We start from the raw sequence: 25,489 nt of genomic DNA, 5'->3' as shown, positions 1-25,489 counted from the left end.
CACTCACTCACTCACTCACTCACTCTCTCTCTCTCTTCTCTCTCCTCACACACACACACACACACATACACACACACATTAAGTCTCTTTCTCACCAATACACGCAATCATCCACTCACATATCAATAACATATTCACAACTGCAACTATTCAAATCCTGTAAGAACACCACCATTCTCACATGCACAGCACACACAATTGGATGTATTGTTCTTACTTGTAGGCTATGCTTTCCTCCACACACAGCATTTGTTATTTCTGTCTTTGTATCCTTGTGTCTTTTCAAATGTCCTTTTCTCTTTCCATTTTGAGTTTTGTGCAATGTCTTGTTTTGTCTTGTGCATGTAAATGAAATAGGTTACATAAGGCCCCTTTTATCAAGTCAAACACCAAAGATTTGTACAGATTAATGTGACAATGTTAAAGGCATGCATGTCTCATTTATTTGATAGGTTTTAAACCAAGTCACACAGCCACAGACTAGAAACAAATCTCAGTGTATCTGAACTATAGCAGTGCAACGTTATAAAGAGTTGAAGCTGTAATTCTGTTCAGTGATCAGCAGATGTCACCTCGTTTTGCAAAGTGAATCCTGTTCAGTGTCTTTCTGTAACTCAACATTGATTTTTTCTCAGCACCCCACTGGTTTCTCATTCTATAAGAACAAATATGAAGAAATAGAGTAAAGTAAATCTGATACCCAAATGAACAGTAACAAGAAATAGCCTTTTGTATTTTCCACAGATTTTTACAGGTTATGCTATTTTGCTCTGAAAACCAAGCTGATCCAGTAAAGAACACATTCCACATATAGGCCTACTTCAGAATATGCTTATATGTTTCAAAATATACATGAAAGTTAGATGACATTCAAAAATATATTTTTGACGGGCCAAAATATATTTTGCACTTGCAGATGTTGGCAACAGCGCAAATGACGATAAATGTATTTCCGAATGAGCGACATCTACTTTACAAATACATTTTTTGTAGGCTGGCTCCATTTTTTGACATTCTTTTTTCTTTTTGTCATTTTGAAGTATATCTTTATGCATTATTCTCAGTGTGAAATGTGGAGGGGGGGGGGGGGGGTTCCACTATGAGAAGGAAATGGATCAATCAACATGTTGCATCGGGTCAATCAGCAAGACAAACTGTGGACGGAGTTGAGATGCTGTCAGTCTGTGGCCGCAAATCTCTCCGGGTAAGACCGCTGTCCTGCCAAACACAGGCCATTTAGTAGGAGGAGTTATTTAATGGACAGTACCCCCTCCCCTCTCCCCCCCCCCCCCACCAACCCCCTCATCCAGTCCCTTTCCAGAGAGAGGAATCAGCTGTGGGTGAAATCCATCGATGCTCTCAGCGTTGCGGTGAACTGAGGGACATCTAGACTTTAATTGCACACACTCCTCGCGCTCAGATCAAACATGGACTCATGGAAATCTCTGCTCTACATTGCCGTCACCGCGTGCATATTGAAAGGTAGGTCCAGGCGCTTCATTCCCACTTAATTCCCAAAACCAAAACTACATTTGTTAGATTGCCAAGGGAAAATGACTGGAGGGGAGGTGGGGGGAACTGCCGCCTTTTTCTTGTTTTCTTGCACATTTTTTTTTCCCATGCCAATGTCAGTTTTGCATTGTTTTGCATGTCTCTCCTAAGGAAAAATCTCTAAAAACTGTAATATTCCTATAATGTTCCTATAGGGACTTATAATGTATCTGCTGTACTCAATAGCAAGTTTATAATGACCTTATTGTACTGTACAATACTGTATTGTACTGTATTGTAATGCTATTTTTTATCTATCACTATAGGGACTTACTTTGCTGTGGTATTTGTATAGTATCCTTCTAAACTATACTATAGGATCACTATACTTATTTTTCGTAAGTAATATTAATGCATTAGCATATATTTAATAAAGCAGCAACTGAAAAACAAAGTCCCAGTTTCAACCTACAGCGATCACTATACTGGAGTTGAAACAATTCCTATATTATTAGTGCTATTATGTGTTTTATCACACATACATACAGTATGTGGTGTGTGAATGATTCATCTGTCTATCTTATGAAGTCAGCTTGCTTCCCAATGCTGTTTAACATTATAAAACTTTTTTGTGAAAAGGTCCTAGATTAGACTTCTTGGTTTTTGTGGATTGAACAAATAGAAAGTAACATGACATCTGAAATTGGATTGTTGAAACTCATTGGACTAACAGGATAGAATCCCAGCACAGCAGTTAATTGGGAGTCTTGTATTTTATTCTGCTTGTGTGTGTGTGGTGTGTGTGTGAGAGAGAGAGAGAGAGAGAGAGAGAGAGAGAGAGCTTGACACCGGTGAACTAACTGAATGACAGTTTCAAGTCATTGAAAGCCACAGTGTCACACCTTTGATCTCTGACTCCACACAAGCCTGAGCTTTCTTCAAAGCCCTCCATTGTAATGGGTGACAGAACGAAGGTGCCTTATAATGTCAGACTGACACAGCTCTTGTTGCACCTTTGACACTCTGTCACAACGTATACATCTATTTCCTCTGGATTGACATGGGCTGTCAGTGAACTTCTTGCTGCCTGTGTTTGGTCTAAAGGGAGGAGGCGCACCGCAAGCCACCCCACGCAAATGTAGAAAACCTGAGAGAAAACCAGCGTGAGTTTACCTCAGATCAGTTCAGTTCATGAAATCTTCAAGAAACCTCTCCATCCTTACGCAGATCTATTCTCAGTTTATTATATTCTGACTGAGAAAATTAATGTTAATCATGAACACAAACTCTCATCTGCAGTCTACTGGCAATATCTAATTGAAGCTTCTCTGGGAACGAGGTAGAGAGACAGACAGAGGGAGGTTGTGTGTGTGTGTGTGTGTGTGTGTGTGTGTGTGTGTGTGTACATGCACACGTTAATGTCTGTGCACCTGTCTGGGGTTGTTTTAGCCCTTATTCATCTAACTGACATTATTAAGTCTGTTAAATCTGATTAAGACTTAAAGGAGATCGAGGCTCTGCTTCTCCCTCACATGGCTCCCAGCTCACTGTCAGCATCATATTGGCAAGATATCAGAAATTTTCCCTGTGCGCTCTCATGGCCTGTAATGCACTTGGATGTATTACAGATACATCTTTGGACAATAACACACATTGATGTCATCTTGCTGATGCTCATGGTGAAATTTGATTATGGGGGGTTGGGGAGGCAGGTTGGGGGGGCAGATCCGAGGGGGATTCAGCCATGGACAAAGACAAGCTTTCAACTGATCTTTCTGTTCTAAGAGTCCCTTTTATGAAAGAACAGGATACGACGGAGGGCAGAGCGATGGGAGTAGAGGAGGCCTACAGACAACAAGCCCTCCAAACTCTCTGCCAAATCATCGGGCTAAAGTGCTTTCCCATAGGTGGTTTAGGATAATTGGGCTACGGCCATTAGCGAAGTAAATAGATGCTGCCAAAATGCTCCATAATTCAAGAGTGGAGACAGGAGTGTGTTAAAATGAGGGACAGGTCTTATTTGAGACTGTACAGTGAGATTCATCTAGTTCATCTATTAACCTTGAGCCTTGTCTGGACTGCGTGTTTTTCTCAGCCCCAGAGACAGCTGGAGGAAACTGTGAAGCTATTTGTCAGATGCACTGTGTTGACCCTACCTGAGATGATTTTTGGCATTCATGAATACTTTCAAAAAAACTCACCATACCCATTCCAAGCTTGGCTGGGAAATCATCACGGTTTGCATTATAGTGACGTCTATTCATAGTGTTTCCATGTCATAACATGCGTTTCCTGTCAACGTTGTTTAAGTGGTAATCTGCACGGTCCTTGTTTGTTTGATTAAGCGCTCATTGCTGTGGTGTTTCTGCACTGCACTTCCCAGAAATCACCTGTCAGTCAACCGGTTCAGTACTATGACGTCGTATTCCTTGGATTTTCTGTTGAAGTTTGAGTTTCTGTAGGTGGCGCTCTTTTCTCTGTCTGTTCAGTCATGGTGGCTATCGCTGCTCATGCTAACTACCCAGAATAGGAATAGTGGTTATCATGCAGGTAACTGACAATGGAATAGTGACATAAGTTAGTCCAAAGTTCAATAGTAATTTGGTTGGTGTTTACATTTAATTAAACCATGCTTTCTGCCTGACTGCAAGAAATGTAAAACGCATCACTTTCTGTGTGTTTAGAACAGCAAATGTATGAGCTGGCTGTAGCTTCAGTCAATATTGTGTTATATCAGTCGACAATAGAGAACAAAACAGACATTAATTTGTATAAAAAAACGTATGGATTATTGCTTTAAATCATAGTAAACACATATAATTGTCAAGTCATTGAACTGCATTGCTGTCTCAGGCAGTCATTTAATTGCATTTATATAACAAAAATATACTAATAAGCCAATGTGGCTGTCTGGATGTGAGTTTGGCAATGCAATTGAATATGTGTATATTGACTAGCATTCTCTGTCTCTCTCTTTCTGCAGTTATCATGACAGTAAGACAGTCCAGTCATCTGTAGCACTGTCCACACTGCAAAAAACATCCATCCTAACAAGTCATAGTCTCATATTCAGCCTTCAAATCTTATTTTTCTTAAACCAAGAGAAAAATTCTGCCAATGAGGTGAGATAAATCCACTTGCTTCTAATGCGGTTTTACTTGTTTCAGGAATTCTATAGAAATGAGTGTCAATATCTTGACACAAGTCAGAAAAAGGCAGATCACTGCACTACCATCAAGAAAATGACTCTTGATTCTACAAAATCCTTGAAACAATTTACTCTGCATTGGAAACAAGTGAAATTATCTAACTTTGTAGGGAGATTTTTTCCACTTATTTTAAGAATAAGTCAAGTCACTCAATAATAGACTAAATGGATTAAATGGAGATTTTTTGCAGTGCATATTTTGTCTTCATCATTGTCTTCTGTAGTTTCTCTTCAAGGGGAACACCAGCGCAGACTGTACAGAGACCTGATGGCTGACTACAACCCACTGGAGAGACCCGTCTTCAATGACTCTCACACCCTCACCGTGCACTTCAGCTTCAGCCTCATGCAGATCATGGATGTGGTGAGTAAATTATGGCACTGAACACACAGCTGGCATGTGTACAGACTTCATGGCAGCATTAATGGTAACTCTTTCCTGGCCAGGTTATAGTCTATAAGCATCAATTATTGAAAGGGGAGAAAGACACACTGGCTGCTCACTGCACATCTAAGATAAAGGCTTTTCTCATGTGGAAGGATATCCAGTTGTTCAGTACCACTTGTGTGTGAAAATCTTGCTGTTTTGATGGACGTTTGTCATTACGTGAAAAACTAACATCTGAGATAAGAGGTTTTCATAGACACTGTTTGTGTTAAACCAAGAGCAGACCTTAATCTAGAATATTTATAATAGAACATTTAAGTGTTTTTCATGTACATGTCTAGAATTTGGATCTTTTACTTCTGAGCTCAGATGTCTAACTAAGATAATCATGGTCTAATCTATGGGATGCTTGCTCAAAACCCTTAAAAGGACTTGAGCCATACAGTATAAGCAGGTGTTGTTTGTGGAAGATATCAAAACCAATCATAAATAAATAAATATTAGAAATTATTAGAAAACATACATTAAAGTAATTAAATATTTAATCTGAATTTACACTATTTCATGCTCTTAGTCCTAAATGGTCATCATTGCTAAATAGTCCATTCTTTTTCTATTGCCATTGACTAGCAGCATCATTCTGAAGTGAAGTCTGCATTTTAAGTTTTGAGTTTGAGATTTAAGCAGTTTTAAGTAGCTTGATTGTTCCATTTTGAAACTTAATTAGTTAAATTGAAAAAAGTAAACACATAGCACAGACTTGAACCCTATCTGTGAAACTCAACCTATGAACCAATAAAATGTAATTTTTGAAAATAACTGAAGATGCTGTGATTTTTTTTGGTTGGGTGGATGCATTTTTAGAAATCTGAATAAACACAATATAATACAGCAGATGTGTTATAGCTGCCTCAGCATCATGCATCATCAGACTTTATGTTTTTTTTTCAACAGGATGAGAAGAACCAGGTTTTAACAACTAACATATGGCTGCAACTGGTAAGACATTATCTTGTATTTGTACCAACTGTTTGAGGAACTTCTGCTGGAGATAATAGGAGAGATTATGATGCAACTCTCTCTCAGATACAGTATGTAATGTATGTATGAGCATGTATGTGGCAGATGTATGAATTAGCCAGGTGATGCTACGGTCATTGGAGATGCAGTTGTCTGTCAGCCAGCTGTCCACGTGTTTCCAGTGGAGCAGCATAGATGGACATTGCTTTACTTACTGATTTACTTACTGATGTGTGATGTATCCAATGCAACACCTGAGATGTTACAGCTATAGTGCGAATATCTGCCACCGTGACTGACTTTTAATTTACAGCAGAGTGAACATTCACTGTTGTTTGGTGCTGTGTGTGGAGCTTTGAGACAAGAAAAGAAAAGGCGCTATAGGAATAAAAGCTATTATTGTGATTTAGAATAGTCTAGTGTAGTCTAATCTAGTTTATATTATATTATGTATATATATATTATGTGTATTATATATATACATTATATATATTATATTATATAGCCAAGTCTAATATACAGTCAAGTCTCAAAGGGCTTTACATACCATATACATGTCATATACCATACTACATCATACATACGTATATATCATCATATATCATCATATACATGCATCATATACATAACTGCCTTTTAACATCTTCATGTTATGTAGGTCTTTTCTGGTTCGATATGTGTATGTTTTAGTTCCTTCCTTTGATCACACTTGTACTGCTTGCTCTTACCTTTGTTTTATTCCTTTACCTATTATCTGTATTCAATGTTTACTGTTTTATTTACATTTTTTCATCTCATTTTATTATAAATCACCTTGTAACCTTGTTAAGAAAGGTGAAAAAGTGTATTATTATTGTTTTACTTCATATACATAATTTACTACATCATATACATACATCATATACATACAATAAATAAGTGATTCTCAACTTTTTCCATATCAAGGACCCCTAATTTAGTCCACATCAGAGCCATGGACTCCCATTTGATGAGATTTTGTCTCTTGGACCCAAATCTGAGAATAGTTTTATAGTTAGATATGATTTTGTCCAGAATCCCATAATTATCTGTATTGTAGGTAGAGAGATAACAGTGAAACTATGATCAAAATCATCATTCTTCTACATTCTCTAATTGTGTTAACTTCTTGTAAATGAAATAATGGTGAAGTTTAACAATTGATAAATTTGCTGGAGACCCTATAAATCAGCTATAAATCATATACACACTATACATCATAAATAATATTGTGAACTGTGCATGCAAGCTCACTGAAACTATCTTTTAAGAAACGTGAACACCTCAACTTGTGTTTGTGATACTGTGACCCTGGCAGCTATTTTGCAGAAAAACTCTTACCCTCTAACCCTAACCATCTAACCATCTAACCATCTAACCATAAATATACCATCTATAACTCTGCACCTCACCCTGACATCTACGTTATCAACCGACCAAACACTCAACCTATGAGACCAAGTGTGTGTTTAATTCCATCCCTAACCCCGGCACTGACCCACAACGTCTTCAGCTAATTCAATATGACTGTATTGGAATGTACAATCTTTGTCTCACACGCTTCTTCGTCACATCTACTGGTACACAGTCTTTACCTGTTTCTCTTCCATGGAAGCAAAATGCAATTTTCTGCTCCACGTTACAGTCAGACGAGGTAAATGAACACAGATGTTTTATCGCAGCCCATCCATTGTGTGACACTGGTTCCCTGCTACTGCACCGTCAGCAGGCTGTATCGAGGCTGTTTGGGCTGTTTTAAATCACCCTCTGGAATCACAGCAGTCTCACTCAATCTTTCAGGGTGCTGCTCCACACCCTGCAAGATCAACGTCAGCCCGCAAAACACAAGATAGCACAGACAGCATCTACAGTATCTGTCTTCTGTGAGCCTTCTCTGGCTCAGTCACCTTGTGTGGTCTCCAGGAAAAGAACTTTAAATGTTATAAAGATATATTTATTCCCAATGGAAATTATTTATGTCGATTCATTAAACTGTGACATGTATTTTTAAATGTGACATCAACCTGCCAAGGGACAACAGATGAAAATTAGCCTGTATATATAATATATGGCATATTTACATTTGGTCTTAAATGTTCATTAATATGCACTGTTACTATTAAATAAATAAATCATAAATAATAAATCATGTTATTTTGACATTTTGTAGATGGCTCTACAAGACTGCATGTTCTGCTGTGCCTCGTCATTTTGGCCAAAGAATAGTAATTATATAACACCTGACGCTGCCTCAGGACAGGGCTGGAACGAGCAGAATGTAAATGAACTGAAAAATGACAGTGTTTAAAAAAAAAAAAACACAATAAAAAGAAAATTTGAGTGGCTTTTGATTATGTTAATCATTTTAGTGCATTGTTAAGGACAACTGTATCGGCCCATGTTACCACTGCATGCTTGACTGCAATGGGAAGCTAGTGTGTATGTGTTAAGTTTTGTTTCATACACATTGCACTTCAGTGAGCAGGTTTTTTAAAGTTTCACTCAAGCACTTTGTTTGGTAGAGAAGTCAGATTTGGCTTATGATGGTGCTTTCTACTCCATGCTATGATACAAACAAACAGTAGCCTACCAGTTGAGACATATCCAACTTTAATATAATAACTATAATCAGTATAGATAGATAGATAGATAGATAAATAGATAGATAGATAGATAGATAGATAGATAGATAGATAGATTGTTTACTAGCCACACGACCAAGGCTGGTGGAATTTGTTTTCGGTATTGTATATTAAACTCTGCAGCACAATACATACATGGACACATATTATTGTGAAACAATACAGTGATACAACAGCAGAAACATATTACACACAGCCACATACAAGAGGTGATGAGCAGGATGTGAGGGGTCAGAGATGATCTTCTTTGCTTGCTTTATAGTCCGGTGAGTAGCCTATGTAGAGATTCAACTGAGGGGAGTGGGTTGCCTATGATTTTGGATGCCTTGTTAACAATCCGCTGTAGTTTTTTCCGTGTTTGACTGTCAGGGCTGCCGTACCATACTGTAATAGAAGATGTGATGATGGACTCAGTGATGGCTGAGTAGAACAGAACGAGAAGTCGATGCTTGATCCGGTATTTTTTAAGCTGCCTAAGGAAGTAAAGTCGTCGTTGAGCTTTTGCAGTGATGTGTTCAGTGTTAGTTTTCCACTTCAGGTTATTGCTAATGTATGTTCCGAGGAATTTAAAAGAGTCAGTGGTGGTAATGGGGTTTCCGTTTATGTGTATGGGTATTTTGGGATTCGGCATGCGTCAGAAGTTGGATGTAAAGTGGGTGGTATACAGGGAAAACGTAGGCGACAGAGTGTGTTTTGACAAATTGGGACATTTCCATGGGTCTCTGTGATCCTGGATTCAGTATTATCTTTTAGTCTGTTTTTGTTTGTTTTTCTCTTGCTACTTTGTGTCCATCTTGCCAGAGAAACCCACAGAAATAAACCAACTAATAGGTTTTTGCAACTGTGAGCACAGTTCTGTAAAAGTACTCAAGCGCGCCTGCCACGTTGTCCTGAACCTATTATTTATTTATTTTAGGTATCAGGGCTTTAGATGTCATATAAAGGCTTTGATTAAAAAAATCCCATGGCAGTGACATTACCTCTTGGCTGTGTTAAAAACAATCTCCTCACCACACGCATATCCACCAAAGGGAGAGGAGACAGTTCTTGTTCTGATCTTCTATTTCCAACTTGCAACAACAGCAGTGTGTTTCAACAACAGCTGATATGAACAGCTGTTGAAATACACAACTTCTAGTTTCTTTCACCATGGAAACTGCTTTTTTTATGTGTTTTGTCTGATACTCTTCAATTATTTCAATGCCAGCTTTCACAGTTTACAATGCAGTATCGTAATAGTTAATATTGCTTTGAGTTGCAAAAAGGAGGCTCTTTGGAAAATGAAAAATATAATTCTGCCACAGAAGATTGCACTCAATTTTTGTAACGACACCATGTTATCCACAGCAGCCATCACAACATTTCTTTCAGCCAGTACAAAGGAAGTAAGTGTGTTCTGCCACTGCACAAACACACACTAGGGTCAAATCCCAGCTTGAGCTTTCAAACAAGGCTTATGCAAGTAAACATCCAGCCTTGAGTGTCTGCCAAGATGGAAAGTTTTCACCTGGCAGCAGAGGCTTTAACATGCCCCGGATGAGCTTGGCTTGGCTTTAAGGATGTGTGAAGAATGTGTGTATGAAACATGATAAGTGCGTTACGTTTCTGTATCCCACAGTACTGGAATGATTATTACCTCCAGTGGAATACATCTGACTACCCTGGTGTGACCAATGTGAGATTTCCTGACCATCTCATATGGAAGCCAGACATTCTGCTGTACAACAGGTAGGCACTGTAACGTCAGACTCGCTAACCAGGCCTGGGTTGTTGGTGCAGTTGGATATGCGTGGTATCAGACTGTAAATGCATGATTTTCCTGCACAAGATAAAATCAGGTGAACTTCGGGGGATGACGCATCTTCACACTGTGTTCCAGCATTAAAATCAAAATTAAGAAGTCAAAATTTCACACTCAAATGTGATTCAGAAGTGACTAATTTTGATGAAACTTGAAGGGACAATGCATTTTGGCACTGTGTTCTGGCGTCTAAAAAATACAGTATATATAAAAAATTACACAAATTGGCCTGATGGGGGCACTATACCTACCTAAGTACAGTGAAATATAATATGTCAGACACAGTTGGTCCGCTTTCGATGAAATCTGGAGGAATTATGCGTTTTGGCTCTGTGGTCTGGCATTTAAAAAGTAAATCTGTAAAAAAAAACCCGCACAAATTGACCTGATGGGGCGCTATAATTAAAGGGCAAAATTTCTTAAGTCCTTAACTCCTATACACCATATAAGTCTGATTGACATGAAACTTGCTACACACATTAAGCTATTCTTACAAATGACACTGATTGGCCAAATGGGGCATTATCGTTAAAGGTCAAAATTTTTAATTCAAATGTGAAATCTCAGACACCACTGGTCCGATTTTGACAAACTTGTATGAATGATGCATTTTGGCACTGAGTTCTGGCTTTTAAAATAGATATGACGCATGACAGCACACAAATGATTCCACTGACAAAGACCATGCTTCATACTAAACAAGCATTGGGTAACATAATATTAAATGATTAGCCCAAATGATGACTGCATCATACATAGGAGATTACATGTTTACTGTTGCCTTGTTTTAAACATGTTTACAAGCAGTGGGAAAGAGTGTGTTTACATGGACACTAAGATCACATTATTGTGATTCTTAAGTAGACAAGACAAAAAACATCATATTGCCTTCAAAATAAACCCCAAATAAACTGTTACTATATCATACCTAGGTTACTGCATCCTAACATTAGCTGTAATATTCAGCATGTACACATTTTATCCCTTTTACTCTTGTTTCTTTCATGAGGTCTGCACAAGCTTAAGGTCCCTTGTTATCCGAGGGCTTATTCAGAATATCCTGCTTATGTAAACACACGGGCAGACTCACAAGCAGAATATGAAAAATGGATATAACCAGCTTATCCTGAAAAATACCTTAAAACAGAATATTATCCAGAATTCTGCATGTGTGTAAATGCACTCATGCAACTTTGGCTTCTTTTTTATTCCTATCTGAACAATCACATGATAACTCAGAATTCATTCATTTTCAAAAACTATTGGTCTTACCACTGGAACAATTTTAAGAGACCAATGCATAAAGCTTAAGTATTGTATTTGTGTAACAGTGTAAGGTGAATCAGAAGGTTAGTTGCACTCTACAGTTTGATCTATACAATCTAGAAGAGTGCTTTGATGTAATAAATCACTTAATAATAAATATAAAAATGTGGGATTCTATTACATGTGCCATATGGAAAAAGCTATGCAGATCGCTATTAATCAATCTTAAAAAAAGATCTAAACAAATCACCTTAGAGGCACTCTACTCTCCCATCAACTAATGAGGAAAAAACATTGTACTTCATTTGTCATTGTCCCATTAAAACCTCGGTTTTAGACTCTTTGGATTAGACTCGGCGGCACACCGAGTGTTTTTTTCCTTTTTGAGCAACAACTCTTTCAACTTCAAATCAACCCTCTCTCAACCTCTGGGGAGTTCATTTAGAAGGAGTGAATTGTGGGTAACAGGGGAGAATGAGGGTAACCACTGAATAACCATCTCCAGGGAAATGTGCCGTCTCTTGTACCTAAGCCTCATGTACTGTATGTAAAACCTGGCGCAGTAATGAGTTAGAGAAATATTTGTTTTTTTCCCCCCATCTGTGTCCCTGTTGCTGTTTGTGGCTCATCCAAATGTATGCTGGATTATCATGATTGATGATGGTTGTTGCAAAGAGTTGGGTATATATATATATATATATATATATATGGGTATATGAAATTATGAAGGTGTTTTTCACTGGAGATTTACTGTAGTTACAGATAAAGCAACTACAGTAAATACTGATATAGTCCATGTTGTCTACAGTGCAGATGAGAGGTTTGACGCTACTTTCCACACCAACGTTTTGGTCAACTCCTCTGGCTCCTGTTCCTACTTACCTCCAGGTAAGGTTCATAAGCTTTCTCTGTCTGGTTAATCCTCACACTGGAGCATCAGATCTGTAGATAAACAGTTACTGGATTGAGCTGTGTTATATCTTCAGGCAGGGTGTGTTAAAGGATAAGTGCGGTGGTTTTGGACCTATATGTAATTTGTTTCTTAGTATTTGGATCCGCAGAGAATTTTGGCTCCAGAGTCAGCTGTTCAGCATTTATATTTACAGCCCGGACAGCAGCAACACCACACCATTTCCACTAAGCGGATAGTCTTCTACCAAACCCCGACTGCATGTGCAACTGTTTACAATCTGACCTGACTGTTCGCAAAACTAGATCACGCCACCAGTAACGCACTTTCACCCCACAGCAGTGCAGCAGAGAAAAATAGTTCTCTGATTTCCTGATTAGTGAAAGTGTGCGTAATGGTGGAATTGTGTTTACTCTCAACTCAGGTATGTAAGATACAAATTATATAAAGGTCCAAAATCACTAAACTTATCATTTAAAGCAGAAGAAAAAAAAAAGAAGGGGTGCTCCACAACAAAATGACAGTGACTTGTAAAGGTTAGAAGTCGGAGAACTGCAGGAATTATTTCACATTGTTCATGATGTTCAACATCCACGAGGCCTTCCTCTGCACCATGTAATATCCCTTTAGCCTGGAAACTTGTGAGTAACAATGTGGATGGAGCGCTGCTGTGTCTGCTTGGATTCAGAGGTGCTTCTGAAATCAATATCCGATCTAACTGAGATGTCAAAGGGTCTAAAGCAGCAATTAGAATAGTTAGTTTGAGGATACTTAATGAGAGATTATGGTGTCTGTACTTATTGAGATTTTGTTGAGTTTTGATAAGATCTAAGTACTTTGTGCTTTTCTCTCTTATCATGCCAGTGGGTTTTAGACATTGATGCCCCCTCAGCAAGGCACAAAACAACTCTAAATCATCATACACCTCTAATGCCCCCCGCTCTTAAGTTGTTAAAGGGTTTCAAGTATGACTACAACCTGGAACAGTAATCCAATTTCCACAATTACAATAAATCAACTTAGCCGGAGAGCATGTTTTCCAAGTCATTTCATAGTAATTGGAAATGTTAGATGTTGGATCATTGCCCTCTTTTCAGTTAGTGAGAAGAAGCAACAATACCATATTTGCACATAAGAAATATGGAGAAAGAATAAATGATGCTACCTTTTTCAATAACATCTGGTTTCCACAGCTGAACTCGCATTAACAGCAATGTAAAGACTGTTGAAAAGATTGCCAAAAGTATACCATGAATTGATTCTTCTTGTACACACTTCCCTCCCTTTAGTAAATCTAAATGATCTAAAGAAGTAGTTAATGTTTCTAACCAAACAGTATTTCTAAACACTGATATTTTGTCTAGAGATTCTACAGGAGTTAAGGCAGTTAAGGCTTGTCACAGTTACAGAAAGTTAAATGTTTGGAAATGATATGGAAAAAAATATCACCTTTCGGGACTTTATGGGCTCCATAATAATGTGACAGCTATTGTATAAAAGTTTGTGTGACCAAATTAGAGGTGCACAATATGTCAGTACTACCAGCATGTTATGATTCAAAACCTGCATTATAATAATAGTAAAACAATTGAAAGTATAGTAAGTATTTTATTATAACTATCAAAATTCACTGTCCATATAGGCCAACAGCCCATGTCTGCCATTAGCCTGTTTGTACCCTCAGTAGGACTGGGCATGTATTATTTAACAGCTAGTTGTCACTATTCTCTGGTGTGGTATTGCAAAAAAAATTGTGATATTGTGCCTCTGAGTCTAGTATAGCATCAAAAGGTGGAATAGTGCAGTCATCACAGCCATAGATCAAATATTAACTCTAGACCACTGAGATACACTGTGGATATTCTCTTTCATTACTAATGTGCATTTGATTTGAGGGGGAGGCTCACTACAATGAGATATCCTTTTTCTAACATGACTTAATGATGTGCAAAAGAAAATAGCTAGAATCAATAGCTGACAGCCTGGCCTTTTGATTCACAGTCATCTTTTGATATTGAATATACCTTTTATGAATTTACAAAAAAAAAAAAAGAAAACTATGAACGCCAGCTCTGCTTTGATTTTAGAGCTTGCGAGCGATGCATTAATAACAGCCATGCATCTTCAAACAGATAGGATCTTCACAGATTCAAATATGAAAACTGGAGACTTTTACCTTTATAGCACTTTTATGCAAACGAGCTCCTACCTAAGAAACAGGGTATCCTCTTGTGACTGAGATCTTCCCAAAGGCTTGAAATTAACAAGGGGACAGCAGCTGCTGGTGGAGTTTTCATGGTGGAGTGCCAGCTTTATGGAGCTTAGTCCCTCAGGCTGGTAGAGAATCCTAAGGCTTTTTCAACTTCACTGTCCTTGTCGTGTATTACACTGTGTGTGTGTGTGTGTGTGTGTGTGTGTGTGTTGTGTTCTCTTGCTTGTCTTTTTATTCACTTCTCTTCATGAGTTCAGGCAAATCATTCATCCTGATTGTTTTATTATGGCAAACTGTCGCTCTATTAACACTTTTATTCAAGATATTCACTGTTGATTTGCTCATTCTGAGTTTGCGAAATTGTGTTGCTGCAGGAATAGCAGTATAATGTCAGAAGCTTCAAATGCTTGGATCCAGTCCTTTCTCAGCTCCCTCCCTGCACTGTCGGTGCCAGGAGCCTCTAGCAATGAAGCACTTTCCTGATCAAGCCCCTACTGACCCACTACTGCCAGGCTGTGCAGTCATAAAAGATCTATGACACTTTCTGTAAAACCATCAACCCATCTGTATACACACACACACACACACACACACACACACACATACACACACGCACACAGATGCACATTTAACCAGAAGGCCTTCCTGTCACAGCCGGTGATTACTGCGCTCCCTGGCAAGCTCCTCTTCCCTCTTTTTTTTCCCCCTTACTATGCAAAAGCGCTGGCCTGCTTTGCCTCAGCATCTTAATCAATACAGGCGTAAATAGCTCCATCACTGGATTTCCTCTGAATTGATTGCGTCTGTCACAAGCAAATTGCCTCTTAACTTTATTCCAAATGAACCCTCATTGAATCCGGCTCGCACAAAACAAAGTCGGTCACTGCTTGAACTGCGCACAACAATGCGGCATTAAATGAGTAAAATGGTGTGCAGAAACGACCTAGATGGGAATTCAAGATCATTTGGATTTCCTGAAATTTCTCTTTGTTGGTGAGGCTCCATTGCAGTAAATAGCAGTCTGTCTATTTTTCTGCTCCCTAGCCCCATTCGTTCCCTTTTGAGGTTTATCATCTTTGTGGCTCGGCGAGAGAGAAGAGACCTTTGTTTACTGCCGACCTCTCATATGTTTCTTAAATATGGCTGGAAATTATTTTGGTGCCTGTCTCTCCTGAGGGATTACTGGCCACTCTCATCTTATTGGAAAATTGGATTTTTTTTTTTTACTCTCGTTGGGATGGATGGCACTTTGACTTCATATCTTCTCTCTCTGTCTCTCCAGCTGTTGTGCACTGTAATTTCTTTTTCAATCTCCCTCGCTGCCTCTGTTTCCTAGATTAGTTGAATACACTGTCTATCGCAGCTCTTATTAATATCACTCCGTCTGTTTGTTTCTCCCTCGCTCGCTCTCTCTCCTTCCCATCTCTCTCTGTATCTCTCTCTCCAACAGCTTTCTATATCGTTACATGGTGAAGTGTCCTTGCGATCCTCTATTAACTGATAAGCCTCTCTGTTCTCCTCCTCAGTCTTTTTTTCCTGTTCCCCCTCGCAACAGGGATCTTCAAGAGCACTTGCTATATCGATGTGCGCTGGTTCCCCTTTGATGTGCAGAGGTGCGACCTGAAGTTTGGCTCCTGGACGTACGGGGGCTGGTCTCTGGACTTGCAGATGGTGGAGGCGGATATCACCGGCTACATTGCCAATGGAGAGTGGGATCTTGTGGGTAAGAGGGAGTAATGACCCAAGAGGTGGAGGGGGTTGACACTCCAAAGTGCATCGCAAATGCAATTTACATTCCATGAAAGGAATCTGAAAACACACTCAGCTCTGCCCAGAGGCTAAAGAGCTGGATACCTTGATCTCTTTGTTGCCTGAGCGTAATCATTTCTAAAAAAAAAAAAAAAAAAAACAATCTCTGCAAACCTATAATCAATTTATTCTGTTCACTCCAAGCATCACAGGGACTGGAAAAGCAGCTTTCTCCCATTTCTGCTTCAGTGTTTGAATGTGTGTTCACAACAAGAAAAGCAACAACATTGAGTGAAAAAAATCACACTTAGATTGTTAGCATCTTTCAAGATGAAGATGTTTCCAATTGAGAACAAATCATAATATTTTACACTGCTATATATACCAGGGTTGGGGTCAATTCATGAATGAACTCTAAAATTCCAATTCAACTGAGGAAATTATATTGAAATGGGAACTGGAATTGGAATTGGAATTGGAATTGGAATTGGAATTGGAATTGGAATTGGAATTGGAAAAAAAAAACCTACTGGAAAATGTAATAGTGTTACATTATCAATACTGAATATCATAAAATGTTAAAGGGAACTTGGTATTTGATGCATAACATGTAATCTTAATACATGTATTATGATTTAATGCATTTGTTTTGTTTAACTGTTTTTTATTTGATTCATAATGTTTGATTTATAAAGTTTAGCAAGTCAAGACAACTTGGAATTTCATGGAATTCAATTCTGTTTCCTGTCATTCCAATTCAATTCAAATGCTGTTTCCTTAGAACTGGGTGGCATTCCACTTCTAATTCCAATTCCAACTCCAGCAACTGAATTGGAATTTACCATGCATTCTCAATTCAATTCAGAAATTGTTCCAAACCCTACCAGTGCATCTTAGATTTCCAGAATTAAGCAAACCCTAGCAATGGGGATCAAAACATCCATAATCGTAACATTCCACTGTTCTAACCTCTCAATTTCTGAATAGATCGTATGTTGCTTTGTGTCACAGAGGTCCCGGGACGGAGGAACGAGCGCTTCTACGACTGCTGTAAGGAGCCGTACCCAGACGTGACCTTCACTGTGGTGATGAGGAGACGGACCCTCTACTACGGCCTCAATCTGCTCATCCCATGTGTCCTCATCTCCACTCTGGCTCTGCTTGTCTTCCTGCTGCCCGCCGACTCTGGGGAGAAGATCTCACTGGGTGAGGGAGCTGGTACACTCACACACGCACACACACATACACACACACACACACACACACACACACACACACATACACACACACACACACAAGCAAACATAGATCCTTTGCCTTGCCCTGCTTAATTCCAGATACAGAAAGTACGAGTAGAGTGTGATCACACCAGTTGGGTTTTTTGATCCAAACCACAGTGGAAAAGTTTACTTTGCTGCATTTTTGTATTTGGTTCGTTTAGGCTCATGCTGCCCAATTATTACAAGTGAACCAGGGCTAGTAAACAAAAGTCACATGGACTCACAAGTACTTTGTATATTGGAGTATTGGTAACCTGTCATCCCACCAGGTTAGAGATTTTGGTGGTGGGGAGGATTCAAAACGAATCTGATTCTAGTTCCTGTAACTTTAGCTAAGCATGATGAACTAGTTTGCACTCTCTGCTGTAATTTATCTTCTGTAGTGTTCATACCAGTTAAGAACACATGAAGAAATAGCTGAATATGAGCATCAGTCCAGACTGCAGTTTGCCCTCACTTCATTTTGTTATGCTATAGGCTTTCCAAGCATGAGGAACTGCTGGATATCAACATCCGTTTCCTTTTACCCATAAACCCTATTTTGGGGTTGTTTCCTGTAGTTGCTTCGGATTAAGTTCTTACTCCTAACGAACCACATCGCAGTTCTCACATTTTCAGGCGTCTCAGTACAGTTATTTGGAGCCATCCCAGTTTGAATGGCATTGTTCTCACTTGGCTACACAAACGCTTGCTCCAAACATGCTTAGTGTGAACGCACCAAATTCAAATGAAAATTGTGTTTGAAAAGGCAATGATCAAAATGAAAAAAAATCAGAAAAATTAGTGGTGTTCAATGCTGTCAATGAATGTGAGTGTTTATATGGACAGCTTGCATTCGCTTTTCAATCATTGCAAGCAAAAGTAGAAATGGATTTCTTCTTTTGGTTCACCTCCAAGTCTCTTGGCTGCAGCTCCGGTGCAGTGTTGCGAATCTGGAGTCTGTATGAATCAGACACAGCCCTCTGTACATTTTTCATCCGGCCTTTAGACTTATTTCAATTGTAAATTCAGTTTGGCGAACTGCCTTTCTGTACCCCAGTGACCCGCTTTACAAAACGAACATCTCTGCCTCACTTTTAATCAATACACACTCCACAGCACTCACACACACACACACAGTGCTCTCTCCTGCTGCATCAGTTATGCTGTTGCACTGGCAGGTAACATAATGTATGAACAACAGGCCACCATGTTAGGCTTTCATTCAACACACTTCTCCAGCTTGGCCCTGTACACAGTGGAGCTGCCCAGTTCCTGACAGAACTAATAATCTCTGCTTCATCTCTGAGCGCTACCTGTTTCTCTACATCGAGTCTTCCACACGTCTAACACCTTACATAATCTCTGGATATGAATAGCCCTCTCCTTGTAGATCAGTACCTTAATAAGCTCGCACATCTCCTTGAATCTGAACTCATGATATTCTTCCACAACATTTGATCCTTCCATGTCATGTCTCTGTAGATCAGGCAGCTGAGTCAAGTCAAGGTGTTTCCACAGGTTTTCTTGGAATAGAAACTTCCTCATGTTTGCATTTCTGTGCTTGCCAGAAAGAGTTTGTGGCTGATATCTTGTAGCTCCAATATTTGAAAGGAGCTTCTTCTTTCTTCGTTCCTTCCTTCATTCCTTCCTTTGTTCCTTCCTTCGTTCATTCCTTCGTTCCTTCCTTCCTTCCTTGCTTCCTTTCTTTCTTGCTTTCTTGCTTTCTTTTTTGCTTTCTTTCTTTCTTGCTTGCTTTCTTTCTTGCTTCCTTGCTTTCTTTCTTGATTTCTTTCCTGCTTTCTTTTATCGCTATCTTTCTTTCTCACTTGCTTTCTTGCTTGCTTGCTTGCTTGCTTTCTTGCTTGCTTGCTTGCTTTCTTGCTTGCTCTCTTGCTTTCTGGCCAAAATAATTCACCGCTGCACTTTCTCAGATCAGTCCCAGGAACTTTGATGCAGCCAGTAAGAATGACATGCCCTTCACAACTCTGAGTGCTTTGATATTTTGTGATTTCAGATCACAATGTTTACACACATCCATCACTCTAGCATTACTTTGTTGGCTATGTGGCATGATGTGTTTGTTCTATGGATAACACCTGTGTGCAAAACAGTGCTGTTTAAACGAACTGGCTTAAAAAAAAAAAAATGAGATCATAATCAAATCCCTCAATATCCTTTACAGCCCGAGTTTACAGTCCAACCCCTCTAATGCTCTTTCATAATTCTCTGTCTATAATAACTTTATACACTAGCCCATTTGGTTCTTGAGTAATTGTTCCCTCCATGAAATCCTATGGTTTGTTATGAAGCCAATTCCTGTGTGGCCTTGTGAAGTCAGCTGATAATAACTTTCAATGGACCATGGAGACTATTCCGTCCTATCCCAGTTGTCACAGTTGACTTGAATGCCTGTGCACATTTCATGCTGTATAAATTATACAGCCTGGTGAAGAGAGTACCTGCAGGGGGTGGGTTGGGGTGGTGATTTATGCGGTTGTGTCTTGCTCAAAAGATTAGAGGCCTGCATTGCAGCTGGCTTCCTTCATTAACCAAACAGTGCTTAAGAGCCAGATGCATGTACTTGTGGATGTGTGAAGTTATTAAATTATACTCCCTTCTAAAATGTGTATGTGAGGGTGTGTGTGTGTGTGTGTGTGTGTGTGTGTGTTTGGGCGGGGACAACGGCTCTTCAGATGTTTAAATCGCTCATAGGAGGACAGAGGAAAAAATGAATTGCGAACTGCTTGACACCATGTGAAGTGTAATATGTTCTAATGTAGGTCTTATTACTCCTTATATCAAAATAATATTGAAAGAGGTTTGTATACTTCACTGCACACATCAGGCATACTTCATGAATTATACTCCCTTCTAAAGTATGTGTGAGGGTGTGCATGTGTGTGTGTTCACAAAACCTATATGAAGTCAATAAATCAAGCCGCCCACCCACTGTCATCATCATCATCACCTGTCAAAGAATGATGAACACACGCTGAGAGATGTATTTCATGGTTGCATTTATTCACAGATTTAATTTCAACCGAGTGGAGCTGTCATAAAAATTATGATTTGTAAAAATGTACCGAGGGATCTCAGGAATATTCTAGTATGAGCGTGCTGACTCTTACATTCTCTGAGCTTTGCTTTCATATACTGAAAACACAAGAAATACATACGTGCCAACATTATATCCCCCTGAGCACAAGTCAAACATTATTAATTTCTGAGAACATATTGGGTCATTTGGCTGTCTGTACTTTCTTTTTAATGTCAGTGGAGGAGAAATCTTGTTCTGTATTCTCAAAGAGTTCAAAGATTAGAAGTGATTTGTTAACAATATTGTGCTCTTGTTTCACAACTGAAAATATTTTTTACCGGAAAGCCCAATCTCATTTTATTCATTCCGTATTTGATAAAGACATTGAACATTTGAGACCGCATATGCACCACTCAAAGCAATCTGAAAGGTGAGGACATGCACCTCTGACACCCCTCGTTCCACGGAGATAAGAGAAAGCAGCAGTTGCCATGGCGATGCAAAGCAAGCTGTAAGCGGGGATATGGGGAGCTGTCAAAGGTGTTTCAGCATGTGTAGAGTTAACTGAGAACTGCCTGTTAATCCCCCTGAGATGCTCAGTCCCTCTGCAATATTGCAAGAGCCAACGGCTTAGCGATGCCAGCTCATTAGTGAAAACTTCTTGGTCGGCCCAGCCCTAATGTCTGCTCACAAGTGTTTTGAGATAGCTGTTCGTTTCGCTCTGCTTGCACCTTCTCAGGCTGTGTGTAATGAGTGACTGCACAAACGCTTAGCTTGAACTGTTCCATCGTTCTGAATCTGAGGTTGCAACCTCAGCTGTGCAGCTCCACATTGTGGTACAATAGCGTAAAAATGTTTAAACGGGGCAAAATTAGCATGAGAATATACAGTATAGGCATGGAGGAAGGAGTAGGAAATGGAGCTCTTGATTCAACACAAATAGGAACACAAAACAAACAACAGAGAAGAACTGAGTATAATGCAACTGAAAATATATGAGAGAAAACTGAATGAATAAATGATAAAATGCAGAGTATTTGTGATGTTATGCAATGGAAACGATCATAATTAAACCTTTGCATATTTATGCAGCAATGCATTTTGAAGAATGGAAAAGTGATGCTGTGCCTTTTAGAATCATCGTTGTCATTCTGTAATAAATAATCATGCAGAAATATATACAATATATTCTAAACTCCACTCAAGTCCATCAAGATCACCAGACCTTAACAATATCATAATTTCATTCATTCATATGACTCATGGGGATTTATTGCACATTTCAACATCAAATAATCAAGGGAACATTTCATAACGGTGTGGTATTGGAAGCATCACATTGTATTATACTGAAGAGCATTTAATGAAGTGATAACATAGTTGTCGTCTCCTTCCCAGGAATCACAGTCCTGCTCTCCCTGACGGTCTTTATGCTGCTAGTTGCTGAGATCATGCCCGCCACCTCAGACTCAGTGCCTTTAATAGGTAAGCCTGGCTCATTTTAAAAGCAGTTACAATGTCTCTCTGTGGCTCAATCACAATCAGTGAGAAGGCAGGTGTGGAGGATTGTGTAGCCATTTTCTATCAGGGATCCTTGGGTTAAAATATCTTAGAATGCAACTACAACTTAGCAGCCATACAATATTTAGATTTTTTGGTTTTTTTTTTTTAAATTACAGGCCATTAATTATGTAGTAATTAGAGGAAATAATAAGTAAATTCCAAGTAAAATAGATGTAATAACATTCTATAGCATTAGAATGACTGGTAGCTACCAGTAAATACTATGGAGTATGTTTGTAAAGCTATGTGAATATTGTACATATAGTATTTTATGTCTTTTCTAAAATATATATGTATTGTGTGTATATGTATTATTGTATGCATTCTACATTACAAGCAAATGAAAACCTGATGAAAAAACATTGATTGTTTCTGCACAGGTTTAGTTAGTTTAGTTTATTAGTTTATAATGTCGTGGACAGTCCCCATTAATTAACTGTAACAGTAACAGTAAATGGGGCAGCTTTAGCCTACATGGATAATTTCCAGCTGTTGTCCCTGGCCAGCTGACAAAAGGCAACCTAAAATAAATTAGTTAAAAGAAAAATGGTTTAATGGTTTGTTTGTAAAGGGTTGCCAATGGCTTTAGTGTAGAGCTGTTAGTTTGTCCCCAACTTGTCAGACAGTATGTTAGATGTGACATAATCATGGCATTCATGTATAATTTAGCTGCACTAAATGTCATTGCTTTTCTAATATATTTAAAGTTGGCTAAGTTAAACTTGACCTTGTGGCACACTTTCTTAATATGTGCTTTAAATGAAAGATTGGAATCAATAATAATACCCAGATATTTAAACTGCGGCACAATCAGTATATTTTTACCTGAAATTATTATATTTGACACAATGTTACATTGTCTTTTAGTGTCTTTTAGGTGCCATCACCTTCTGTAATGAATGTTCCTCCCGACTGTGGAAGATAAATTAATGGAGACAGTGTGTCTCTTCCTTTTTCAACTAGTTTATCCTTCACCTCCAGCACCTTTTTTGGTAGCGTGTGGCAGTGCCACTTACAACTAATACAATTACTGGTAAAAGCACCTTTTTTATTTATATATTGTATCTAATGCTTTAATCTGTTATTACATCTGTTTTACTTGGATATTACTTCTGGTCATTACAGCGTAATTATTGGCCTATAATTTAAAGGGTTACCGATTTAATTTTGGAGTTTAGAGCACTCACCATATTAGACACAGTGAAATTAGCAGCTTTCCTTTTTCTTTTCTTCTTCTCCATGCCATCTCAACTGCATCTGTCTTTCTGCATGACCCATGTCTCTCTCTCGATTCTTAACATCTCCTCCTACTCTTCTTTATTTTCTCTGCCAGCTGAGTACTTTGCCACCACCATGGTCATCGTTGGACTCTCAGTAATTGCAACGGTCCTGGTCTTACAGTATCACCACCATGATCCTGATGGAGGCAAGATGCCAAAGTGGGTGAGTGTCTTTTCATCTTAACCCATTATCTGAGATTATATTACGACCCCATTAACACAAATTTCAATATTTCCCTCCAGTCTTGTTGCCAAAGACCATAACTAGAGTGCATTATAATGAACTGTTGACATATTGCTTTTATTGTGCATGTTACAGCCAGTTTCTTGTGGTAACCCAAACAAATTACACTTCAAGGAGGAAAATAGCTGTGTATTCTTTTGAGTATGTTTCCTACATAAACTGACCCATTTCACATAGTATTTTGTCTTTAAAAGCCTTAAGTTAATAAGAGCCTTATTCACTGATTCTTGCTATGCTTGATCACACAGACTCGAGTCATCCTCCTCAACTGGTGCGCCTGGTTCCTGCGCATGAAGCGGCCTGGTGAGGCCCGGGTGCGTCCAGCCTGTCACAACAAAGGCCCACGCAGCAGCCTGACCAGCATGGACCTGAACGCCAGCACCTCGGCCTCCCAGTCCAACAACGGCAACATGCTGTACATCGGCTTCCGCGGCCTGGAGAGCATGCACTACTCGACTGCCGCCACCTCCCCAGACTCAGGCGTCCTGTGTGGACGGCTGATGGGCCGAGCGGGCGAGGACGAGGTGCTGCTCCCCACGGGGCAGAGCTCCACAGTGGGCAGCGTGGAACCAGAACTGGCCAAGATCCTGGACGAGGTGCGCTACATCGCCAAACGCTTCCGTGACCAAGACGAGGAGGAGTCGCTGTGCAACGAGTGGAAGTTCGCTGCATCCGTCATCGACCGGCTTTGTCTCATGGCTTTCTCCCTCTTCACCATCCTCTGCACCATCGGGATCCTCATGTCGGCACCCAACTTTGTGGAGGCCATTTCCAAAGACTTTTTCACTTGAGGATTCACAGTGTGCATCAGCTGGAAATTAATGCTTCAACGAAATGGAAAACAGTAGCCTACACCAATCAAATTAACCATTTTAAAATTACTTGATGTTAATTTGCATTCACTTGAGACTTGCATACTACCAAATGTTTAACCATACAGCCACCAAAACTAAAACAAAATCTAAATTAGACCTTCTTGCAAAAATGCATCTCAGGCTAAAATGATGTAAAGCATAAACATTTAAATCTATGCCTTACATTTTAGTGCCATCCAATGACATGACCAGCCTTTGCCCTCTATATTATACAACCTAATAGTTTCCAATAGGATAACGTCTGAATTTAATCCCTTGTAGTTTTTAATTTTTTTAATTTTACAATGCCTCTCAATAATGCTTATAAAGCATTGTTTAAAGTGATGTGCAAAGAATGTTACTGTGGGATGTGGTGTGGTGTTAATGTGTGTGCTAGTGTTCATTACAATATATCTTTTAGACTTTCAGTTTTCAAAAATGCTCATCAGGATTTATCCATATATAGAGCGTAATAGTTAGGATATCTCATATTCATTGTATTTATTGTATCACAATGCTTATTTTTAATTGCCTTTCTGTACAT

The 25,489-nt window shown here is 39.1% G+C and overlaps 1 protein-coding gene across 2 annotated transcripts; it reads left to right on the top strand.

The window, feature by feature from the left end:
- Positions 1-1,344: 1,344 nt before the first annotated feature.
- On the top strand, positions 1,345-25,489 carry chrna7a (cholinergic receptor, nicotinic, alpha 7a (neuronal)). 2 transcript variants are annotated; one of them, XM_071530295.1, is made up of 10 exons: positions 1,345-1,482; positions 4,924-5,063; positions 6,042-6,086; positions 10,386-10,495; positions 12,643-12,722; positions 16,512-16,679; positions 17,717-17,911; positions 22,403-22,489; positions 23,901-24,010; positions 24,340-25,489. In XM_071530295.1, the coding sequence occupies exons 1-10, from the start codon at positions 1,428-1,430 to the stop codon at positions 24,880-24,882; spliced, it is 1,533 nt and encodes a 510-aa protein (XP_071386396.1). In that variant the 5' UTR covers positions 1,345-1,427; the 3' UTR covers positions 24,883-25,489. The 2 variants fall into 2 exon arrangements, with proteins under 2 accessions (XP_071386396.1, XP_071386397.1); XM_071530296.1 differs by lacking the exons at positions 1,345-1,482; positions 4,924-5,063; positions 6,042-6,086 and having other exon boundaries at positions 10,449-10,495; positions 12,648-12,722.

The sequence above is a fragment of the Centroberyx affinis genome, unplaced genomic scaffold (assembly GCF_046629955.1).
Source record: "Centroberyx affinis isolate AG114_WGS23_722 - 3 ecotype Tasmania unplaced genomic scaffold, CSIRO-AGI_Caff_v1 ptg001910l_1, whole genome shotgun sequence".
Classification (NCBI taxonomy): Eukaryota; Metazoa; Chordata; class Actinopteri; order Beryciformes; family Berycidae; genus Centroberyx; species Centroberyx affinis.
The sequence above is the reverse complement of the archived record's forward strand: the minus strand, read 5'-3'. Positions and strand labels throughout refer to the sequence as shown.

Bases quoted from the DNA above. Each gene is read 5' to 3' on its own strand.
- chrna7a (XM_071530295.1), top strand. From the start codon at position 1,428: ATGGACTCATGGAAATCTCTGCTCTACATTGCCGTCACCGCGTGCATA. The intron at 1,483-4,923 runs GTAGGTCCAGGC...TGTCTTCTGTAG, and splicing joins CACCGCGTGCATATTGAAAG to TTTCTCTTCAAGGGGAACAC. The intron at 10,496-12,642 runs GTAGGCACTGTA...TGTTGTCTACAG, and splicing joins GACATTCTGCTGTACAACAG to TGCAGATGAGAGGTTTGACG.